Here is a 24,709-nt window from a genome sequence, read left to right as displayed (position 1 = left end):
CCCTAAGGGACCATCATACAACAAGTAACTAGTCAGCATGGCTCACCTTTTCCCTGTGTGTAACTATATACTCATTGTAAAGATACGGAAGTGTATGCACATGAATTCACTTCTAGGTGTGTAAACTATGTTTCATTTTTTTAATTAACTGAATTGCATTACACAGGACACAGGGCTCCCAGGTGTTTTTTTTCTGTCCTGTGTATGGACAGGTGGACTGGGAGGAACTCTGCTCCACCATTATCTAGTTGTTTTGTCTCTTTTTCATTTATCCTCAGGTCATTACCTTTTTTTCTGGGGGTTTCCTGGGTCCAGATTTGCCTTGGCCAGGGGTTTCAGTTTCCTCTTGGGGTCCGTTTTGGTGCTGTTCTGAATATTTAATTTTATTATGTCCAGTGTATTTTTGTATTAGGGTGGAAGTGCGGTACCTTCAGTTCCACCCCATCCCTCCCTGCAGTCACACACTTACCCCCCTACTGTGGAGTGCGCAATTGTGGGGAAATATTGTCCTTCCGGTGGGAAGGTTCCTTGATGATGGCCGACACCTTCATCAACCCTGGTCAGGAGTTTTCCCCTGCTGAGTTTTTGTATTTTTGGGTGACCAGGTAGTGGGAGAGAGGAAGTGGCGAGGAAAGCTTCTCACCTGGGCATGATTCTTTGTCTATTTAACCCTTTCCCGCTCAGTGCCATACTCAGGGGCGTAACTACCGTAGAGGCAGCGGAGGCGGCTGCCACAGGGTCCGGGCCATTAGGGGGCCCGGTGACAGCTGCTACCACTGCGTTTTTTTTTTTTTTAAAAAAATAGGCCGTTACGGCCCCTATTCACTTGCCGATCCTGGCTGGGCCGGGATCGGCAAGTGACACCGCGGGCCCCACAAATACTATCATTATACTCGGGGGTCTTTTCAGACCAGGAGAGGTAAGGGAACATAACAAACACTGTTACTTACCTCTCCACGATCCTGCCAGGCCTCCTTCCTGACGTCACATGAACCCGGCCTGCGTCCCGGGTCATGTGACGTCTGACGTCATTTCAGAAGGACGCCAGCGGAGAAGACAGCGTAGGAGCCGGGCGACAGGTAAGAAAGTAATTTTTTTATGTTTTTATTCCCCCGTGTCTCCGATTATTATACTCTGGGGTCTGAAAAGAGTATAATAATTGTTTATGGGTGTCCACTATGGGGTATAATACTGTGTGTAGGGGACACTATTGGGGATGATACTGTGTGCAGGGGCCACTAAGGGACATAATACTGTGTGCAGGTGACACTATGGAGGATAATACTGTGCGCAGGGGCCACTAAGGGACATAATACTGTGTGCAGGGCTTACTAAGGGACAAGAGTGCAGAGGAGGGGGTCGGTCGAGGTCTTCGACGTCGGTGTCAGTTGGGGGGGCATGTCAAAAGTTTGCCACGGGGCCCTGCCATTCCCAGTTACGCCACTGGCCATACTAGTACATGACGCAGCACAGCCGAGGCACCGAACTAGCAGTCAAGAGTCGAAAGATACTCAGAAGACTCTTGCACATTAACCCCCTGGATCAATAGTGATCACGTAAAAAAAACAAAAACAAAACATGATTGGAATAGAGCCTAACATGTCTAGCAAGATTATTTACTTTATTGTTGTGTGAGAATTTATAGGAGACCAGAGTGCCAGTGTTACCCACAGCAAAGTAAGATCTGAAGGTTACCAACCTGCACATTTTATTGTAACCCTTGTGCTTCAATGTAATACAACAGGCTCATTCCACAAAAAATATGCTCCTTATCTCACACCCCATTTTAGTTGCTAACTTTATTTGATAATGTGAAAAAAATGAAATAAGATCTCCAACGCAGACATGAAAGAAAACATTTATTGAATCAATGTCAATACTTCTCTGTAATATCTACAAGCCAACACTGAACTGACTTTATTCAAGAATGAACACAATGTACAAAAAGTATGCTTTGTTATAAAAATATGTCAATTATTTACGTCTTATTCTCCTGATCAAAGAATGTGAAAATATTTTTTGATAAACCTGTTCTTCAGACAGATTGGTAGTAGGATGATAAAAAGCATGGCGAATAATCCTGGCACAGTCTGATGCCTTTCACAGAACAGTGTGTGATGCCACACAATACTGAATGTATTACAACAGTTTATTAGGCTTTTGGATGTATCACAACAGCATAGCCATTTTGGTTGGGTGAGGTCCATGTTCTGGAGGCAACAGATATCTGACGCTTGGATCCCACTATTACTTGTTCATAAGGAACTTTGATCTAGCGGGTGTATTGCAATAAATTCACATTATTCATATCCCCACTTTGAAAAGCCATCTGTTGTGACACGTTATAGACAGGGTATGTTTGTCGTATTAGTTACCAAGCAGAATAGTTTGGCTTTCAGTCAGACTTACAATTACATCCATTTATTCAATACTGTGTTTGACATGGTGCTAAAGGTAGAATGACATGATTGAGTCATGCTACCTCGGAGACACATCGCATACATGATCTGAACACGGGACCAAACAACATGTATATCTGTAAACAGTGCAATATCAAAATAACTTTTTTTTTTTTAATTTTTTTTTTTAAAACAATGTGTAAAAGACATACACGTTTTGGAACCTGAGCAAAAGACATTTTACAGATGCTGTCAAGTCACCCTGTATATTAATAGCCTTTTTACCTCTTCCTTTGTCCTGTAAGCAATGGAACGCTCTCTTAGAGAACTATCAAAATGCAATATAAAAGCCCTTTACGTAGAGAAATGTGAGCTAAAATTATGAAGATTTTTGCATCAGTTTCCACATGGTCTCAATGACGATACATCATAGAAGGGACAAGGCTCAATACCAAAATCCACATACTAACGTCTGGTAGTAACTAGAGATGAGCGAGCAGTATTCGACTGAGTAGATATTCGATCGAATAGTTGAATATTGAGGTCTACTTGAATCGACTTTTCGAATATTTCACTACTCGCTCATCGCTACTGTATACGTTTTTTTTTCCAATGCCCTACGTTGTCTTAGTTCCTGTTCCACCTCCCCTGCAGGGAAGGTGGGAGGGGAGACAAATTTTTACTGCGTTTACCGCGTGGTATTCGACCGAGTACGAGTATTTTGAATACTGTAGTATTAAATCCAATACCTACTAGATCGAATACTACTCGCTAATCTCTAGTAGTAACCAAAATGTGGTTGTTGTGGAGGATCATGATTTTAACCCTCATTACAGTCCCTTAGAAGAAAAAACAAACTGTTAGTATTGTCACCAAGACCGTTAAAGAGATGCATTAGATCTACTAGAGCCCTAGATAATAGGTTTAGACAACACTATAATGGGCTTTTACATTGCCGGTTTGAAAATTCTTCTTTGAAGAACTGCAGCTAAAATTTTACCTTGAATACATTCTTCCCAAGAGGATGAACCATGTCCAACCCTCTGTGATAACACACCTCTCTGGAAACTAAGCAAGTCCACCCGATTATGTGTTATGCATGGATGTAATAAGAATCATCACAGAAATACTCCAGAAGTCCCCAAGCTCTTGTAACTTGTGAACCAAGTTCTAATTTGAGTCATGGTATGTAGCTGCAACTCAAAAATGGAAGAGAAGATATCATGAATTTGAAAACCATCTACAATTCCATGAATTGCAAGTGCATATGGTCTAAACTCAAAGCTCCTACTAGAAGCCACCCAACTGTGGGTCACAAACAACTGGATGGAGAACACTGCCCTAATCAATAATAGAAGCAAGGGCTAGATCGCAGAATGTCCTTTCACCGGGAATGACTGCAGCAGATATTGAGGAGACCAGCACTGTCAACTTCTTTACCATTAGCACTCTGTATTATAGGACAGTTAGTGATTCACCACACTCCGTTGCGAAGAAGTAGGTACGTTTTCTTCTTTCACCGAGAGATGTGGGAGATGGAATATTCAACAACTCTTCTCCCATTGGCAGCCTGTGCAATGTAAAACTCATAACCGGGTGGAAATGCTCTGTAAATGGATCATTTGACCATCTTTATCATCAACCACTTCTACTTCTCTCTCTTGGGTTTGATAAAACCTTTAAGAACAATAGTTGGATCTACTTTCTTCAGGTCATCCAGCTTGTAAATGATGAACTATTCTGATCATAAATCTAGAAGTTATATTATATTCTCCTTTATAGATTTTTGTATTTGAAAATATTAATAATCTTCTTCCATCTATAGCAATTTGTGCCAATAATTATGTGTGAGATTACTTTGGGAATAACACAATGTTAATGTCGATAAGCGCATCACAGTTTTCGTGGCTAATGAATTATATATTATGTTACTGAATTGCCAAAGTGTGTGGCTTATCTCACAGGTCTGCAAACTGGCCATACAGCTAGCAAATCTTACTAGCAGTTGTATGTCAGGCCATGAGCCTAAACCTAGTCCAGGGGGATTGTTGTCTGTACATCATATATTATGGGATTATTGCAGCTAGTCTGACATGCACTATTGGCCACCTAACTTTAGACAGGTAAATGGGTAAGAAAGCAGGAATGGTGATTCTAATATTTGTTTAGAACAGACAAAAGCACCAACACAACACTTTATAGGTTACTACACTGGTTTACAATCTCGAGGTCAGATCTTCCAAATAAATATATTGAACATTTACAACAGAATTCCTTATGAATGGAAGTGTTTTATTATTACTTATTATTATTATTATCATCCTTAGCGAGATCAGTTTGGGATAGACCTAAAGTGATACAGTTATACTAGGAGTCTTTACACGCGTTTACTCCTGTCGCTTTAGGAGGGCATTTTGGCAGAAACAAGTAGCATCATCTTGCGCAACAGGCAGTTTCCCGTTTCTAGGCCCAGCATTGGGCCACTGTACAAAGCAACATTACATAGCATGCAGGTCATCTACTTCACTGACTGTCCAAATTTTGCTAAGCATTGTGCTTGACGGTCCCAGGCCCTCAACATCCATGAACAAAGGCCTGCATCTAGCAATTATTAACTAAAAGAAAACAAAAAAACCCCTCCAAAAATACAAAAAAGGAGTGAAAAAAGTGTGGGTCTGCAAAACATAATAACTTCAAAGATTTTGTTGCTGTTAATTTTGGCGTGGACCCTTTGTACCCTTTTGGGCTTGGTAAGGCCATCGGCACATCTTTTTCATGAGGGAGTACAGATGCATCATCTTGCACACAATGAAGAACACAGAAAGCAGTCACCGATGCAAAATGAGGGTGGTAAAGACAAAAGGAAGGAGAAGTTAAGAACCATCCAAAGGACCCTAGAAAGAAAGAAGATGATAGGTTAGGTCAGACCTAAATGCTGCTCGTATTGGTGGGTTTGTAACTGGACTATTATTACACACAAAACTAGCAAAAAATAATTTCACAAGATAGCGACAGCACTTGAAGAGATTCACCATAACAGTCCCTGAGCTAAAAGCACAGTAAAAATTGTTGGAGTTCACTCGAATAAAATGGTTTTTTTTTTTTCTCCTTTACAATGTGTGCTTCTATTGCTCAGATATTAGCTTTTTTCCTGATATGCTAATGATCTGTTTGGTACAAGGGTGTCGCCATTGCTCTTATCGCACCAAACAGCTATACCTTCCAGCCCCAATTCTTCTCTCCCTGCTATTAGTGACATATACACTGCCTGGCGCTGTCAGTTATAGCAGGGAGGGATCTCCTTGGTGCGATAAGAGCAATGGCGACATCCTCATTGTACCAAACAGCTGGTTAACATATCAAGAAAAAGGTGAATATCTCAGCAATGTAGGCACCACTCAGGAGATATAGAGATGGATTTTACCCATGTGAACCACAACTAGCTCACTATACTTGTACTTCAATAGGAACTGTTCTGGTAACAGACTCACTTTAAGCCTACGGTATGGGTATGTCAGAAGAAAAGCATAGACGACACCGAGATGATGTTCATGTGCTCACCATGATCTCCACAGTCCTATACATTTCATTAAAGGGGCTCTATCATTGGGAAAAGTCAATTTTAACTAAGCATATACTTGCATAGCCTTTAGAAAGGCTATTCCACACCTACCTTTTGTATTGCCTCAGTCGTTTTTGAATGAGCCTGCTTTAATTCGCATGCTAATTAGCCTCTAGCGTGCAACCAGAACACTCGGCTATGTTTGTGAGAGCAGGGAGGCTGCTGCTGATTCACCAGCCTTCTCTGCTCTCACACACACATAGTAGACAGTGCTCACTGAGACTTCTGGGTGCATGCTAGAGGCTAATTAGCATGTGAATTAAAACAGGCTCATTCAAAAACGACTGAGGCGATTAACATACAAAAGGTATATGTGGCCTTTCTAAAGGCTATGCAAGAATATGCTTAGTTAAAATCGACTTTTCCCAATGATAGAGCCCCTTTAATGAGTCTGGGCCCCAAAATGGACAGGAATAAGTCCTGTTCTGTTTTGCTTCTGAACCTGTTATGATACACAGCTGTGTGTATGGGGGCCATAAGAAAATTAAGCGTCAGTGTTCTTGCTGCTAAAAGCATGGGTGGCACATTGACAAAGCACACAGTTGTATGTATAGGGGGCTAAAACATTGTAAAGTAACAATCCATGTCATACTGAATGTACAAATCTCATTGTTCTGGTTCTCAGAGTTTCTAAATACCCAGCAATTCTAAAGTAGTTTATTTTAGAGAAAAATCTGCAGATAACAAAAAGATTTATAGTAGAAAATCAACTATTAAAATTTTACATTTAAAATATATTTTATTTTTTAAGAGAGCTTTTCCAAACCCTAAAAAACAGTTGCAAATGTGGTGTAGGACAACCTATTTCCCTTCAATAAATGGACATGGTGACTGGTGTTGCAGAAATGGGGGAGGATTTAAAGATTAAAATGATTAGAGTTGCTTTTGTTCCTGACAGTACATGTTTCAGAAGTAGTCACACAGTTTTGTCTTTCATTATTGAAATTCACTGACAATACACATACTGACCAGGTAATACTAAGGTTATCCCGCTTTTGTATCTACAAGCTGCATCTGGACGTTCGCAGACATGTTACCACCATAGCCGCCCTTTGACTGCATTTGGTTTTGGATAGAACTCACCTGCAACATCAGAAAGAAAAGCATTACAAAAATGTTATTTGCACCCAAATCTTCTCAATGCAAAGTATAAAATACAGGGGAATTGTTAAACTTCAGACACAATGGTTTCTGGCTTCTTCTTCAGGATGATCCTTAGAGGTATAAATTAAAGGTTTCATACCCCATCTCTTCCCCCTTTCCCAAAATTATGAACTTTTGAGCTTCCTTAAGCTCCAAGGCCCAGATGCAACCACTATCTCTATGAGTTTGATATTAAATATGTAAGCTCAGGACAAAAGATACTTTACAATTGGAAAATCAACCTGGGAAGATTATATAGTTTGGGACTATACAAACTGTACAATATCCCTATTCACAATGCAAAACTGGTGCATATGTTACACAACTCACTGAATAAAAAGCTAACAAAAATGAAAATTACAGGTGAAATCCACCTTGAAGCTTTTAAGTGTACCTCCAATTATAAAACAACTTTCAGTTTCAAGTGAATACAAGAAAAATGCTTCTTTCTCCATTTATCAGGCTACTTTCCTCTTTCCTGATTTTAAAGTTACTTCTAACCTCAAACTCTGTCTCTCTTTTGACTCCAATAGATCTAGTACAATAATGCTGCCTCTATACAGAATGAGGCAATAAAACAAACTAGCAGTCAGCTGCATCCTCCTCTCCATACTTTTATATATGAGGCTCTGTTTACATGAGCCATGGTAATGGATGCACCATTCTGTTTTCCATGGCTTGACTTGCATCCATGTGGCCTCTCTTTTTCACTAATCTCATAGATTTGAGTCTTTGAGTGATTTAAGACAAGTGGTCCAAGGCTAAGCCCCCCATTGTGGAAACGCAGCTTTTTTTTATTGCAGATTTTGTTGTGTTTTTTGAGACAAAGCCAGGAGTGGATTGAGCAGAAGGTAGAAGTATAATAATTTTATATATATTTCTCCCATTCTTCTTATAGCCATTCTTGGCTTTGGCTCAAAAACTGCAATAAAATCTGCAACAACAAAAAAAAAGTTACGTTTCCGCAATGTGGGGCCTTAGCCGAAATTGGGATATGCTTTTCTTAGATTTTCTCACACAGCCCATTTAAAAAAATAGCAACGCGAGTAGATCAACTGATTTCAACGGGGTCGTGTTTGGTCTGTTAAAAACATGAACTGCATGGGGTCATTGAACACTCATGTGAGGCAGGGTACAAATACGGTATATCAAACACAAGAGTATGACTGAAGGGAAAGCGAAGGAAAGCAGCCTGATACTTGGAGAAAGCAATTTTCTTTAATTATATTTATTATATTCATCATTCACATACATGGTTACTTTCAAAACTTTGCTGGATGCCCTGAAAAACAAATTGGACTTTTACTATGCTCCATCACAGAATAATCTCAACCAACAGGGCAACAAGGTGGCTCAGTGGTTAGCCCTGCAGCCTTGCAGTGCTGGAGTCCTGGGTTCAAATTCTGCCAAGGACAAAACATCTGCAAGGAGTTTGTATATTCTCCCTGTGTTTGCGTGGATTATCTCCCATACTCCAAAGACATACTGATAGGAAAAAACATATATTGTGAGTTCTACATGGGCTCACAATTTACATTGAAAAAAAAATCTCAACCACAAAAAAGATCATCCCCAAGTTAATCAAAATATATCAATTTTATTCAATACATATATTTAAAAGCATGAGGACCACAGTAATTAACTATTGAACATATCCAGAGCAGATCTTTTACAGTTAATGGGAAAAATGGTGCCAGTCAAAAAAGGATGGCTAATAATAGAACAAATCTAATAACCAGTCACATAGTATACAAATAACCTTAACTAATCCTATGTATTAACATAAGTAAAATAACTCCCATTCTCTTACCCAATGTAAAAAATTAAGTCCACTCACAGATCGCACCAGACACCAGCGCACATTTCGGCACAGCCTTCTTCTGGGGGATTTATTTTACATCACAGCATAGTAAACGTGAATGAGGGCAAGTTGCGACTCACAGGTTGCTGCTGCAGCAACACTATAGTCACAAATATTACAACAATAATGGATTTCTTAAGCCAGTAGTGTTATGGCCGCAGTGACCAGTTGCAACACGGCTCCTTTCATTCAGATTATACTGCCAAACTGTCCAGGAATGGAGAAAGAGCTTCATAATTCTGGCTGATCACAGGAAAATATTGTGATGAGTAAACAGGCCGATGTACTTTGCATTTCCAACCCCAAGTTTAGTATGGATGGGTACAAAGCTATTATTTTTTCTAGGATTACTTTTTAAGAATGTTTTATACTTACTGAATTCATACCACTAAATACATCCCCTGATCCTACATGTGCAGTATGAACAAAGTTTGTGGGTTCTCCTATCATGCTTCTGTCAATACGCCGCCTCCTTTTCTGTAATGAAATGGGAAAAAAACAAAAAATTAGATATATAAGAACAAGATAGATTTTAGTTCAGTCACATGCTGCAACACCTGATAACATGATAGATGAGACCACATAAAATATAGCCACAGCGGCTGCCAAAAAAACCTGACATGCTCTATCTTTGTCCCTCAAAATGGACAATGATAGAGCTGTATGATTGCCAAATACTTGAACAGGGCCGTTATAACCATAGGGCAAAATGTGCACTAGAATCCCATCCACTTTGCTCGTACTGTAAAACGCCACAATTTTTCCTGTGGCGTTTCCACCGCGGGTAGATCGCAGCGTTTCTGTCCCGTGGGGCCCAGGCCTACAAAAAAAAATTAAATAAACTGTCCATTACAAATCCGTTTTCACTGTCGTATACATGGTTTTCTGCTTTGGTTCATTATACTAATGGGCTTCCTTGTGTGTAAAGTATATGTGCTATAGTTGGGTGCAGCTCAGGCATTGCAGCCTGGTTATGTTATCTTCCACTATGCAGGAGTTTGTAACTTTCCATGACCCCGGCCGGTTTATTTAATCTTATGTAACAGGACATCCTTATTCCCTTTTTGTTTCCTTAATCACATGAATCCTGAGTATCTAGTGTGTACACATTGTAGGTCATGGATGCAAGTGTTGAACAGAGCAATGTTATGTACCCATTAGAAATTCATTTATAACTATCACAATCTTACAACTCTAAAATCATTTTTAAAACTGTGTAAAGTAAGTCTGTTCTACCAATGCAGACACTGGCCACACAATGGAGATACCCTATGCAAGTGACTGCTTATACCGTTGATAAGATTTAGGGCCCATTAGGGGCTCGTTCACATCTGCGTTCTGCTCTCCGTACTGCAGGTTTCCGTTTCCTGCATAAAACAGAGCAGGAGACGGAAACCTGCAGGACTCTTTCTCACCCATTCATTTGAATGGGTGAGAAAGCTGTCCGGCCGTGAGCGGCGGTGAGCGTTTTGCGGTCTCCGCGGTGAAACCGGGTTTTTTAATCCGGACACAGAGTCGGACATGCAGTACTCTGTGTCCGGATTAAAAAAATCCAGTTTCGCGGCGGAGAGCATAAAACGCTCACCGCCGCTCATGGCCGGACCCGGTCTGTGCTTTCCGTCTTCTGGCATGCAGAAGACGGAAAGCACAGAACGGAGACCAGAACGCAGGTGTGAACCTAGCGTAACACAGACGACATTCATATCCATGCAGTGTCCAAGTACACGTGCACTGAACAATGAGAGATTATGGTCAGTGGGCCAATTCACATGTCCGACTCTGCATGAACCAATGATTTGTACACAGACCATCATGACCTGCACTACTTTTGTGAAGTTCCCTAACAAGTCTCACACCTTGTAGTTTGTAGTCTAACGCTAGGTTCACACCAGTGTTCAGGTCTCCGTATTAGGTTTCCGTTTTCTGCCTGCAGAAGACGGAAACTTGTCAGACAGTGTTTGGCCGTGAGCGCCGGTGAGCGTTTTCTGCTATTCGCAGCGAAACAGTTTTTTTTTTTTTTTTTTTTTAACCGGACACAGAGTACTGCATGTCCGACTGTGTCCGGTTTAAAAAAAAAACTGTTTCACCGCGGAGAGCATAAAACACTCACCGGTGCTCACGGCCGGACTCTTTTCAAATCCATTCAAATGAATGGGTTTGAAATATGCCCGCAGGTTTCCGTCTCCTGCCCAGTTTCGGGCAGGAAATTGAAACCTGTACGAACGGAGATCGGGCGCAGATATGAACGAGCCCTAAGCTTTGTAAATTCCGCCATGTGAATATACCCTTAAGGTTCTGTTTCCAACTGGTTTGGAGGATCTATCACAGACCTACCATGCAGGTCGGAAGAATCATGTTGCATGAACAGTTATACTGTTTCCACTTATGGAGATGCCAGCTATAAGTATAGAGCCTTAGGGTAGGTTCACACAGTGGAATCTTTCGCTGAATCTGAGGCAGATTCCACCCCAAATCAGCAGCAAATTTTGCCCTGATTCAGTCTGCCATTGTATTTAATGGCAGAGATTGGAGCAGGATGCTGAAAGCTCCCAGCTTGATCTTGCTGCGGATTCTATAACTAATTGAGCAGCAGCGTTTGCGGCTAGAGACTAGAGACATTTATCTGGGCCTAATTCCTGGCGGAATACTGATACTCTGCTGGAAAGAAGGTTTAGTTATCGGTGTAGGAAAGGGCTCTTTACAGTTAGAGTAGTGAAACTTTGGGATGCCCTACTCCAGTAGTTAGTAATGACAGATATCATGCCAGTATCTAAATAGGAGGGCAAGATACTACTTATCTAATAGCAGGTGGCATTATAAGGACTATCTACAAACTATAGCAACTAGATTTTTGGAGATGAATGGTTGATCCTGGGATTTATTCTAATTGCCAATTTGTGGTCAGGACCACATTTTTCCACTAATATGGGGTAACTGGCATCTGTTTTGTAGTGTATTTTGCCTGTATAAACGATGTAGAATTATAGGTTGAAGTTTTTTCAACCTATATTCACTATGTACCCAGAGAACTCCATTATAAGTCAATGTGGTCCCGTAGCATCCATTATATGACAAATCCTGCACTACAGTACAGTTTCTGTTACAAATGGAAACCACAACATAGATGTTACCAGAACTTTTGATATGACACATCACAAGGCTATGCTATTACTTTATGACTGGTGGGGAGGGCGAAGATCACATAACTAATTCTGTAGAGATAATGTCATAAAGGCCACACTCGCCTTCATTCTATAGGCTAACCATGGGTCAGAGATGTGAATACTGACTTACTACATACCATTCCATGTTTTCATAATTATGGAAGCTTGAAGTTCACTTAGAAAAACAATGAAGGCATCTCAAGCAGATTTGTATTTCCAAAAAAAGAAATCCATAGCCTTCAAGTATGACTAATAAATAAACATATGTAGATATAATACTGCGTATGAAATACAATATGACAAGAGACGTCCATATTAATGTACTAAGGTCAAAGGACTCGGTGACACTTCATACCACAGCTCAACATCACTCTGGAATAAACAATGAGGCCAAGAATAGAACAGAATATAGGTTGTGAAGTTCAGCAGGCATCCTCCATCACTTTCCACCATACTGTTTGCACTAAGTGACTTTTAGTGTGTAGTTTTCTGAAGACCAATAAAGGTTACTATTTACCAGTGGGAGACTGCTGTCCAATGTATATTATACTAGAGGCTGAGGCAAGGGCGTAGCAATAGGAGGTGCAGAGGCACTAATCACTACCAGGCCCTGGAACCTAAGGGGGGTCCAAAGGTCTCCCTACACCATAGGATACCACCAGTATCATAGCTAGCAAGTGGGGACCACATTATAGATTTTGCATTGTGGCCCAAAACCCGCCTGCCACGGTCTCCCACTCCAGAGTCGGCTCAAATGAATGGGGCAACTCCGAAGCTTGCTGCCGCCAGGCGGACACTGCAGTTCATTGAGTCGTGGAATCTGCCTGAAGATAGGGCAGCTCGTGGACTACCATTGTATGGAGGCCGATTTTGAGGCGAAATCCGCAGTCAAAATCCACCTCCTTGCCCCCGTGTGAACTGGCCCTGAAGTTACGCCTGTTGACTGAAAAGACAGGAATCTACAAAATGCACAGTAATAAGATTATTTTTGTTACAATTTACATAATTTTAAATGTACCAGAGAATAAAAACCTGTGAGTCCAATATTCCATTTTCATAGATTTCTTAATAAATCTTCACAGTTAACAACATCCCAACTCTGACACCTTTATAAATGGCTGACAGCCATGGTCAGAAAGACGCAGTAAAGCTCCTCTAATTCATGAAAAACCGAGGGACGGCCATCTTATAAAAGTAAATATGCAACAAATTATACGGATAATAAATTATACAGTATTAATAATTGTATAATAGAATTAAACAATCATTTTATTTTTAAACTAAAGTCAGAAACTTTTTTTTCCAACTCCAGCTAGACCCTAAATTGGTCTGGACTCAAACCCCACAGTCCTGCTTAGCAAAGCTCTGTATTTTGTTACAGACCACCAAAACCCCTGCATAGCCTTAAAGGGGCTCTATCATTGGGAAAAGTCATTTTTAACGGAGCACATCCTTGCATAGCCTTTAGAAAGTCTATTCCACACATAACTTTTGTATGTAAATTGCCTCAGTGGTTTCTGAATAAGTCCGTTTTCATTCATATGCTAATTAGCCTCTTGGTGCACCCTCTTCTATTCTTTCCTATGTATGTGTACAGCACAAGCTGCTGATGACTTCCTGCTTCCTGTTTGCACACACAGGTAGGAGAGAATAGCAGAGACAAGTGCTGCTGGGAACTTCCTGTGCTGGCTGGAAGCTAATTAGCATATGAATAAAAAAATGTGCTCATTCAAAAACTACTGAGGCGATTTACATACAAAAGGTAGGTGTGGAATAGCCTTTCTAAAGGTTAAGCAAGGATGTGCTTAGTTAAAAATGACTTTTCCTAATGAGAGAGCCCCTTTAAGCCGGCACGCCTTAAAATGTTTCCCTTGCTTATCCTGTGCCGAACCCACAGCAAAATCAGAATATGTTGCATACAGATTTTGATGATTCCGCCAATTTTACCTCTGCTACATTGAAAGTAGTGAAATCTGTGGCATTTCTGCATCAGAATGAACATCATGAAAATCTAGAATTCTCAAGCAGGTTTGTTTTCCCACATGGTATATATGTGAAGAATGTGGATGAAATCTGTAAAGTCTCATGCACTTGCTTTGTACTATAATCCGCTGTGGCTGTTACATGCACAAATCTGCAGCAGATCCGCTATGTCTGAATTCACCCTTACACTCCTGGCTCATGAATTTGAGTTTTGTTAGTGTGCTAGCCATGTTTTTAACAGCTAACACATTGACCCATTAATTTCTATTGTCCCATACACATGACCAACAGGGCTCACAGGTCCAAATTCGAAAAGAGAGGTATTGGGTTTGTATATTCTATCAAAACCAGGGAAAATACACTACAGAAAATAAATACACTAAAATATAACTTTTATTAAGTTCAACCTAAAATCTTACCATGTCTAAGTAGACCCAAGGTGAGAAGGTATACCCTTTCCCTAAATATAGAAGGCTCCCTAGAGATCTAGTTTTTATCCTAGGCAGGAGTGTATAATTCTCTAACAGAGGTAGGTAACTCCTGCAGAAAAGGGTAACAGGGGTATATATAGGGGTAAGAGTTGTGAATGTTGTGCGGAGAACTCACATCCTTTGTATTAAGTTTATGTTTAGTGGGATACATCCCAGGCGACACTGCTTAGCAAATGTGTACGAAACAGCACTGGCTGTATTGCTCCATAGCAATTGGCTTGCAGGCATACAGCTGACAGCTACACTACCCCTACAGTGTATCACCCCACATAGTCAGTGGGCCCCACACTAAAGAGGGGTTTGTTCCAGATGCTGAAAAAAGGCATAAGAGAAAAAGCAACACTGTGCTCCCTCTCAGCACCGAACTATAGAACAAATAGAGGCTGTAAAAAAAAAAAAACAAAAAAAAAAAAACCCACAAGGACAGGCGATGAGCCAACTAGGACTGTCACCTGCTATACTTAAACGAAACTAGCACCTCCTGACAGATCTAACATGGTGATGTTTCTCCCTAAAGATCCCCCTTCTGTAACGTGCCAATCCTAAGTCTGCTGGACAAAGGGGGCAAATTGTATATTATATGTATTGGATATCTCTGAGATATGAGATACACACAGATTTTTTTTTTATTTTTTTTTCTTTAGACATATATATCACACGGTTATCCCACCCACACTCAGCTGCTCACATTGTAAACCCTGGGTACAACACACTAGTGGCCAGTTCCATACTGATTACTAGCAAAACTGCAGTTCATTTTCTGGAGGAGCAAATCAGAGAATATAGAAAATATCTGTATGAAGTGGAGCTACACTAAAAAACTATGCTGGTTATATTCCAGAGAAATGGGTTCATAGAAGGATGGGGCCTGGAAATACAGCCAGGAGTAGAGCTGTCTGCACACGTGTAAACGTGCGCTCGTATTTAATAAAATGACAGGTTTTGGCATCTTCACTATATCTGTTGGCATTTAGTAATGCAGAACTCTGATACTTTAAGGAAACTTACTGAAAGAGGCCCGTTGTGGATGAATAAATGGTTTTCCATTTCTGTTACTTTTCATTTCAGAGCCAACGCCTAAACACAACATCCTCTTCCTCTTTATTACAGTGCTGGTCTAAATGCCTACCCCTGTTATCCCTCCAGCCCAACCAATGGTGATTCCAGTAGGTAGATATACACACAGTGCTGCAGGACATGGAATTAGTAGTTACACTAAGAAAAATAATTCTGGATATATGAGGGATGGACGCCAGGTAGAGCATGGTTACTAGGTGTTACTACGCCGTTGGATGCTGAATACATGCAGCCATCCCAATCAGGATAAGGGGGCATATAGCAAATGTTAAGTGATATTCTATTACACAAATAGCATAACTCTGCCCATAGGATGTGTGTGGTGTCATGGTTCATCTCCAGTCACATTAATGGAACTAAGCTGCAATACCAGACACAACCTGTGGACAAATGTGGCGTTGTTTTTAGAAGAAAGCAGCTATACTTTTATTAATCTTGTAAAACTCCCTTAAGGTACTACTGCAGTAGATGTGGCACTGAACTCCTGATAATATTCGTCTATGTTCCGGCACCGATAGCTCTTTACCTGGGGCACAGATCGGGAAAGCTGACAGTGCACTGAATTCAGCACACTGTCGGCTTTCCAACAGTATATAGAACTGCCTGTGCCCCAAACCATGAAAGGTCCTCTGTAAGGTTAATTTTGTGAGAATGATGGGTTTTTGGTTCTAGTAATATTGGTGGTCATTTTTGGCCCTGCAGTAGTAGGAAATATATCCAGAACCATAGGCAATTATATGGGTAACATTAGAACCAAGTGTTCCATACACACCATCATTTTATGGTCAAAAAACAAAGGCCTCATTACCATTTATGTAGTGGTGTTCTCTATATTTGTATTAATGACCAGACTATGTCTTCACAGCGCTTATTACTCAGCATATAGCAGCTATATCAGTGGTGTTGGCTGTAAAATTCCACCAGCTGTAAGTCTACTTCAAACATTTTGCATGAGGTTTGCCTGTTGGCCTTTTATTGCCATTGGTCAGGCATACCCTAGAGACATGATACAGAACGTGCGCATAGGATGTTCTTTTGTAGGTTGAAAACATAAAATGGGCCAGCATCTGTATTGTGAGAAAAGGAGATGTGTGGCTGACCTTGTGCAGAGGTGTTTCCTCCGACAGAGGTTTTCCTACAAGAGACCATGGTCATAACCACTGTTGCCAAAGATAAGAGGATATACTTTTGCAGAAGAGTTTCTATTACCGAAGGACATTGTTTTTCCAAGATTATTAGCAGAATATAATTAATGATACACTGCCAGAGCACAGTCACATGTAGGCTTCTAACCAGAGGGACCTCTCCATTTCCTCCAGCTGTGTAATACTGGTGGAACATTCACTACAAATACATAGTAGTAACCACTGACCCCTCGTTCACATCTGCGTTGGTATTCCATTCAGGGTAGTCCGCATAGGGACCCCCCCCCTCCCCAACGGATTTCCAAACGCAATTGCAAGCACTATGCAGTAAAAGCACACGGATCCCCATAGACTATAATGGGGTTCGTGTGCTTGCTGCACATGCGGTGAGGAAAGTAGACTGTGAAGTACTTTCCTCTCCGCATGTTCCCTGCGGAGATCTCGCGGAAAGCACAAGGACCCCATTATAGTCTTTGGGGATCCGTGTGCTTTTACAGCACTTGCAATTGCGTTTGGTATACCGCAATTGCACCAACGCAGATATGAACCAACCCTTACAGTAATCTATCTAGTAAATACAATGTGGAAACTACTTACAGGCTGCGGTTGTTCTGCAATGCAGCAGTTGAAACACAACCAGAATTCACTCATTGCTAAAAGTCCAAAAGTTACAGTATGGCCGAAATGGTGAAAGTCCCGCTCCACAATCCAGTGGAAAGTACTCTGAGCAGCTATGCAAATCCGATACAAATCCTGGAGGTAAATATCCAACACAATGTCAGGTGCTCAACAAAGTCGTATCCCCAGAGAGTTGCTCCTGCATCGAGAAGAGTCCACTGTTCACTGAGTAAATGGAAACCTAAAAAGAGAGAAAAAAAAAAATCACATCAATATTTTGGCAATATAAGTTGATCATGTTCTTTCTGTGGAGAAGGATTTTGATGGTGGGTCATAGTGACAAGCTCAAAATCTTTCATGTCACATTGATGGTTACAGGAGGGGTGAGCAACCATGCTAGATAATTATAACAGGATACAGGTGCAGCTCTGTCTCTCCTCTCACCCATCCAATGGCTGCACCAGTAGCTAGAACAGCCGAACGTATTGTAATGCTATCTATGGGACTTTATAATAAATAATGTCAACTTCTTTAACCTAGCAAACATTACAGTAAGGCATTGACCACTGCAACCACTAAGACTTCTGCTAATATATATTTTTATAGTACAAGTCCAAAGTGTTATATCAGGGGAATTCTATTGCACTGGCCAGCACAAATGTACCCTCAATAAATTCTTAATGTCACCACATTAATGCAGGGCTGTCTGCAGTCTACTGACTTATAATACATGTGGCACTGGTACAGTTCAGCCATAAAAGAGCTGCAGTGACCTGATCTAACCTCACTTCTTCAGCCAAATTTTCACGTTTCAACAGCCAAATGTGCTATGAAATACCAAGGTTAACATCGATCAATTGTTCCCAAGGAGAAATCCTCTTCAATTCTTCCACTTGTCATTCCTTACTGCACAAAAATTAATAACAACCACCCTTCAGATTCCCAAGAACAAACTATGCAGCCAAGCACAGGACATGTCAACACTCAAGATGTAGTCAGTAAAGAAGCAAGACTTCACTGCACCAATTTACTCATCACATTTTCATGGCACAAGTGCAGACATTGAGCCAGCATGAAAACCTGGGAGTATGTACAATGATCTGTAATACAGAGGAAAGAACAGTGCATTCTAATGCAGTTTATTGATAAGGTTCACGACTGTATGGAGACCATATACACTGTAAATTAAAGGGGCTGTCCAGCTTCAACAAATAAGTGATATTGCTTTTTATTATGAAAAATTCTACAATTTTCCAAAAACTTTCTGCAACAATCCCTCATGGTTTTCTACATCTCTGCTGTGATTCTATGTTTAATTCCAGTGGATACAAATCAGTCCATGGTCATGTGATATATAGTTCATGGTCATGTGATGAGCACAGCTCATTATAGTCACAGCACAGTAATCAGACATGTGCATGGTAGCGAGCTGTGCACCTGTGTGTCATCACATGACCATGGACTGTACATCACATGATCATGGTCAGACTTTTTATCCACACTACAAGTAACACTAGGTTCACACTAGCGCCCGGAGTCCATTCTCAGCTTTCCATCTTCTGCATGCAGAAGACGGAAAGCTGTCAGAGCGGGTCCAGCCGTGAGCGGCGTTGAGCGTTTTATGCTCTCCGCCGCGAAACTGGTTTGTTTGTTTTTTAAATCTGACACAGTACTGCATGTCCGACTGTGTTCGGTTTTAAAAAAAAAAACGGTTTCGTGGCAGAGAGCATAAAACGCTCACCGCCGCACATCTTTCAACCCCATTCAAATGAATGGGTGTGAAAGAGTCCTGCAGGTTTACGTCTCCTGCCTCTGTTTTGTGCAGGAAACGGAAACCTGCAGAACGGAGATTGGGCGCAGATGTGAATGAGCCCTAAATCGTGACAACAAGTAGTGATCCAGAAAACTACAGAAAAGTTCATTCCACAGTAACATACATTTGCTGAACATGTATAGCCCCATTAAATGTTCAAGGGTGAACATGTTCATGGTATGTTTTTCTGAATCATATAGCTTTCCATCTCAGGAATTTAACAGCATGTCAAAAAGTCAATATATCTTCCCACTTCAAAGTATGCACTCCCTATGCTCCTCACCAGTATATGCGGCAGACTTGTTGGATAAAGCAATATACAGACAGCTACAACTGAAATGTTCATAAGAGAAAGTGCAATGTGAGGCTTCAAGCCAACACAAGTTCAGGTTTGTGGCGTGTCTGAGTGGTCTGTGCCAGGTGCCTAGACTCCTGAACATAACATCATGACACTTGAGAAGGTGAAATTTTATGGAAGAGCATTATAGAAAGGTATGTGAGTATAGCAGCCTAGTAGCAATAGCTGAATTATTAAACTTCGCAGGAATAGCTTCCTATATTGTGGCAAAACATGCATATGTAAGGCTTAGGGCTCGTTCACATCTGCGCCCGGCACTCCGTTATGCAGGTTTCAGTTTTCTGCATATAACAGAGCAGGAGACGGAAACCTGCAGGACTCTTTCATACCCATTCATGTGAATGGGTGAGAAAGCTGTCCGGCTGTCGTGAGCGGCGGTGAGCGTTTTATGCTCTCCGCCGCGAAACTGGGTTTTTTAATCCGGACACAGAGTCGGACATGCAGTACTCTGTGTCCGGATTTAAAAAACGGTTTCGCGGTGGAGAGCATGAAACGCTAACCGCCGCTCACGGCCGGACCCGGTCTGTGGTTTCTGTCTTCTTGCATGCAGAAGACGGAAACCACAGAACGGACTGCTGAACGCAGGTGTGAACCTAGCGTTAGTTTCTTGGTTTTATTACAGCAGTTGACTCCATGTTGTAGACTGTGCCCTCACAACCATTTTAAAGAACCACAATAAGTCCTGCTGTCAATACAGTCAAGATGTAGGCAGTAAAACTGTATCCCTTTTTTGCATCATTTTGTCATATTTTATCATTTCATATCTACTGTATTATCCATCTATAGTAGTTTATATATGGTATTTTTTTTAATTTTAAGACAAGAACAGTAACATGAATGAAAAGAAGTATTACAATAGCAATTTTGGTCAGCTATGCCAAGAACAGACAGACCTCCTTACTGTAATACAAACCTGGGGTAACTAAACGTAAAGTGTGGCAAAGGGTGACAAGCTGAACTCTGTGACATACAAGTTTATATCATATGGAGCAGAACTTTTAGGTAAAGTAAATACTGACTGGACTCTTTTGAACAGATCTCAAAAATCTATAGGGAAACTGCGAGCGTTTCCACACGTAAAATTAACACAATGTGTTTTTGAAAATACAGCTTTTCCTCAGTATTTTTTGTCCGCAATGTGTGGATAGGATTAGCCAGAATGTCATTGAGGCTGCGATCACACGTGTGCACTGGAGTCCACTGAAGAAACCAGCAGAACTTGGTAGAGAGAAAAGTGCTGCACAGAGGAGTCTCGATGGACCGCATTATAGTCTATGGAGTCCACAGATAACCACTGTTTTAGCAGTCTGGCTCTCAGTTGTTCGGGTCCCCTGGTGGCCCCAAACGACAGAGAGCCGTGAGCAGATGCGAATTTAACCTCACTTTGCTGGTACTGTAAAATGCAATATGGGCTTTATCCAAAAATAAATCATGACTTATTAAAAAAAAAAAAAAATCTAGCTAGGAGGAAAAATCTACATGACTCCCAATGAAATGAATGGAAGAGTTGATAAGTTGGTTGATTTTTATTTATTTTTTTAAGGCAGATTCCACCTGTATGAACTTTCCCTTAGAGAAACAGTCCTGCTTAACCCACCCACGCAGGGTGATTGACTGCCTTCTCTGTGCACAAGATTCAGGGAGAGCTGTCAATCAGCCTTTGTGGGAGGGGGTAATCAGGACTCTCACCATATCTACTAGGAGTTCTAACAGGATGTACTTTACCTTTTATTCAGAATCCTGCTCCAAATCACATTAATGTACATGTCATCATTCTCTCACTGCTATCGTATAACATAATACAGAAAGGGAACTGAATAATTTAGGATGTTGTAAGGAAGCATCGCTCCTCTACATATTACTATATGCATGACCCATTGACCTGTTCGAATCAGAAAGTATGTCTGAATTGCTGAAGATGTCAGGTGAGTACTTGAAGACAGGGCTCTTTGTGCATATAGCCTGCGCTTCCCTTCTCACCTTAATTGGCATTGTACGATGCCATTTAGCACATGCACCTTAGGCTGAGGTTCCATCTAGTGACAGATGCCCTTTTAAAGACAGATGAAATATTTGACATGTATTTTTTCACTCCACATAAAAGCAGACTGAACAGTATGTCTTTAAGAAGAAAGCAATATATATCTCACTTGTGACAGCTGCTGAAAACAAACAGCGAATATGTACAGGTTGAACTGAACACACACAACACGCCCTGGGCTCACCCATTACTGGATATTAAATAACCCTGTATTGCCTGGACCAAGGTAATGCGAAATGTTCCTTTATTTCATATCAGCTGACTTAACGATCTGGAATAACACCATTAAATACATAAAAACAGATATGAAGTTTGTATTCTGGCAGATTAAATTCTACAAAAAATAAAACTTCTTAAAATTTCTCTTGTAATGAAAGGGTGGAAAGAAAAGTCCCTGGAATTTACCTTTCTACATATCAAAAAAAGGCTGAATTTCATCTCTATACAGCTTATATCTGTAGGTCTATTGCTATGCCCATCAGACAAATGGCAAATCGGATCGTGAATCGTTCTCCATATAATTCCATTCAGCTACTTCCTTTGTCTCTATCTGGGCGACAACCAGTAGATTTACTATTACAACTATCACTGAGGCTGCCACCAGATTTTCCTAATTCTGTAAAACAGAAAATATATTTGGCTATTCAGTAATATGGTAGAGAGGCATATTGCAGAATAAATACACAGCCTTACCGTTCTGAAGCCTAGGAAAGTGGGATGGCAAGCTTAGCAATGGCCGTAACACTGAATACAAGCTATAAGAAATGACAAACCGAATGTTTAAAGACATCTCAGAGAGAAGAGGACAACTCAAGGACTCTAGATGTGACCTTTATTTTATAAGAAAATGATCTATAAAAAAAACAAAAAAAAAAACACGTCTATGAAAGGTTCCATAAGCAAATAAAACCTTCTGTGTCTGACTTCTGGCGCTTCTATGCAGCTTATATGCATAAGCCCGAGGTTGGGGTTAGACAGGAAATTCATCAACTTCTTACATTAGATGAATATCTAGACACTGATGCCTCAAGCTCTGCATAATGAGCGCGTGCTTATAAAAAATGCTGACATATGGGTTTATTTCATATAAAAGATCAAACGTTAGTAATTCAGGCTGACTGACACATGGCTGACATGTAGAAGAAAGTCCCAGTAATGTGGTTCACCATGTAGTATAAGGAAAATTCAAACCCGGGAATTTCACACTGAATTTCTGCTTCAGGAAGTTGAGGCGGATTTTGCTTGACAAAAACCAATGAGGGTTTTGATGCTAAATACGAAGCTGATTTTGACGCTGAATTTGAAGTAAAGTGCCACTGTATTCTTCCTTTATTGGGCAGGCACAAATTCCAAATTCCACCAGCAGATTTTGACAAATTCTGCATCCAGTTTTGCACCAACGGAAAAAGTATATTTTCCATCTCGCATTTATTTCAATGGGATTTCTCAGGCCAAATTCCTACATGTGAACTTACCCCAATGCACAAGCTTTACTGAAATTACTCCTAAGGGCTCGTTCACATCTGCGCCCGATCTCTGTCTGTCGGGTTTCCGTCTTCTGCAGACAGAAGAGGGAAACCCGACAGTGTCCGGCCGTGAGCGCTGGGGAGCGTTTTGTGCTCTCTGCGGCGAAACCATTTTTTTTAATTTTTTTTTTTTTTTTAACTGGACACAAAGTACTGCATGTCCAACTTTGTGTCTGGTAAAAAAAAAAACCCGATTTCGCCGCGGAAAGCACAAAACGCTCACGGCCAGACACTTTCCAAACCCATTCAAATGAATGGGTTTGAAAAATGACTGCAGGTTTCTGTCTCCTGCCCAGTTTCGGGTAAGAAACGGAAACCTGCATAACGGAGGCCGGGACGCAGATGTGTACCCGGCCTTAGATATTATATATTGTGCCATATCTATTATACAGCTGTAATATTTTTATTTTTTTTTTTTTTGTGCAAAAGAAAAAAAAGCTGCATTCTTTCCCATTTTAAAGGGGTACTCCCACCTCGCATACTCACCAGTCTTTACTGCTGTAAAATCTTCTTTCTTCCTGGTTTCTTGCATCATTTGGTAGGCGGGGTTTCACATGCAACCTGCTGTTTAACTCCGCCCCCAAATTAGAGTGTAGCTCCGCCCACCCATATTGGACTATGAAGTACAGGCAGCAGCAACTCCATTCTGTGTTACATACAGAGACTGCCTGTCTCTGCCATAATGAACACAATTGAATTAGCTAGCCTGATAACTGGGAGAACAGAAGAAATGAAAGCAGCTCCTCTCCCCTATCTGATAGCAGGAAGCTAGGTCACGTGGTGTAGACACAGGAATAGCTAGATACACAGGCTCGCTCCCTGCACTTAGCCCCTCCTCCCTCCGAGCAGCAGATACATCACTTGACTCATGAGCAGCTAAGTCAGGGCTGTGGCCACAACGAATAAAGTAAGATAGTGGACAAACAAAGCAGTTTTGATGAAGCAATGTATTTAGGAAAAGTCTTACATCCACATTAACAAGCAGTATAGATAGGATCCTTGTGATGGGACAACCCCTTTAAGCTCTTCGTGTTAAATTGGCACCTTAAAAAAAAGGTGGCAGATCAGATGCTTTCAGCTCTCCATGTGTACCTGAGAGCTAGTATGAACCTAGCAAAACAAAGGCCTATTTGGAAACTGTAGAAACACCTCTACAAGGTACTGGGATTAGGTGTATAACCAGTTTACTGCTGGCAGACTTCCTTTATATCATACCTCCATTTATCGTGCAGATTGAATACAAATCTATTATTCTCTGTTATCAGTCAATACTGGTTGTGGTGGTAATTATGACAGTACAGAAACATTACAGCTAAAAATACTTTACCGCACAGATCTCCAGTTCCACGTCAGGAACAGAAAGTGCATAAAGTGTTAAAACACAAAACACAAGTGAGACCTGTTTTACACCCAAAGCCAAAAGTCAGACCACAACAAAAGCTAGAAATCCCAGAAACCCTATAAGTTA

At 40.9% G+C, this 24,709-nt stretch overlaps 1 protein-coding gene across 1 annotated transcript in view; it reads right to left on the bottom strand.

Annotated features, from left to right (window-relative positions):
* Positions 1 to 1,842: 1,842 nt before the first annotated feature.
* Positions 1,843 to 24,709, bottom strand: part of CDC42SE2 (CDC42 small effector 2) — a 73,423-nt gene continuing 50,556 nt past the window's right edge. The window contains exons 2-5 of the mRNA XM_075277541.1: positions 17,483 to 17,744; positions 9,401 to 9,502; positions 6,991 to 7,104; positions 1,843 to 5,293 (exon numbers count right to left, since the gene is read on the bottom strand). Coding sequence (XP_075133642.1) covers positions 7,006 to 7,104; positions 9,401 to 9,502; positions 17,483 to 17,536 — 255 coding nt within the window. The 5' untranslated portion in view covers positions 17,537 to 17,744 and the 3' untranslated portion in view covers positions 1,843 to 5,293; positions 6,991 to 7,005. The remainder of the gene's footprint in view (positions 5,294 to 6,990; positions 7,105 to 9,400; positions 9,503 to 17,482; positions 17,745 to 24,709) is intronic.

This window comes from Leptodactylus fuscus, chromosome 1 (assembly GCF_031893055.1).
Source record: "Leptodactylus fuscus isolate aLepFus1 chromosome 1, aLepFus1.hap2, whole genome shotgun sequence".
In the NCBI taxonomy this organism is placed as follows: Eukaryota; Metazoa; Chordata; class Amphibia; order Anura; family Leptodactylidae; genus Leptodactylus; species Leptodactylus fuscus.
This window is presented reverse-complemented; position numbering and strand designations above follow the sequence as displayed.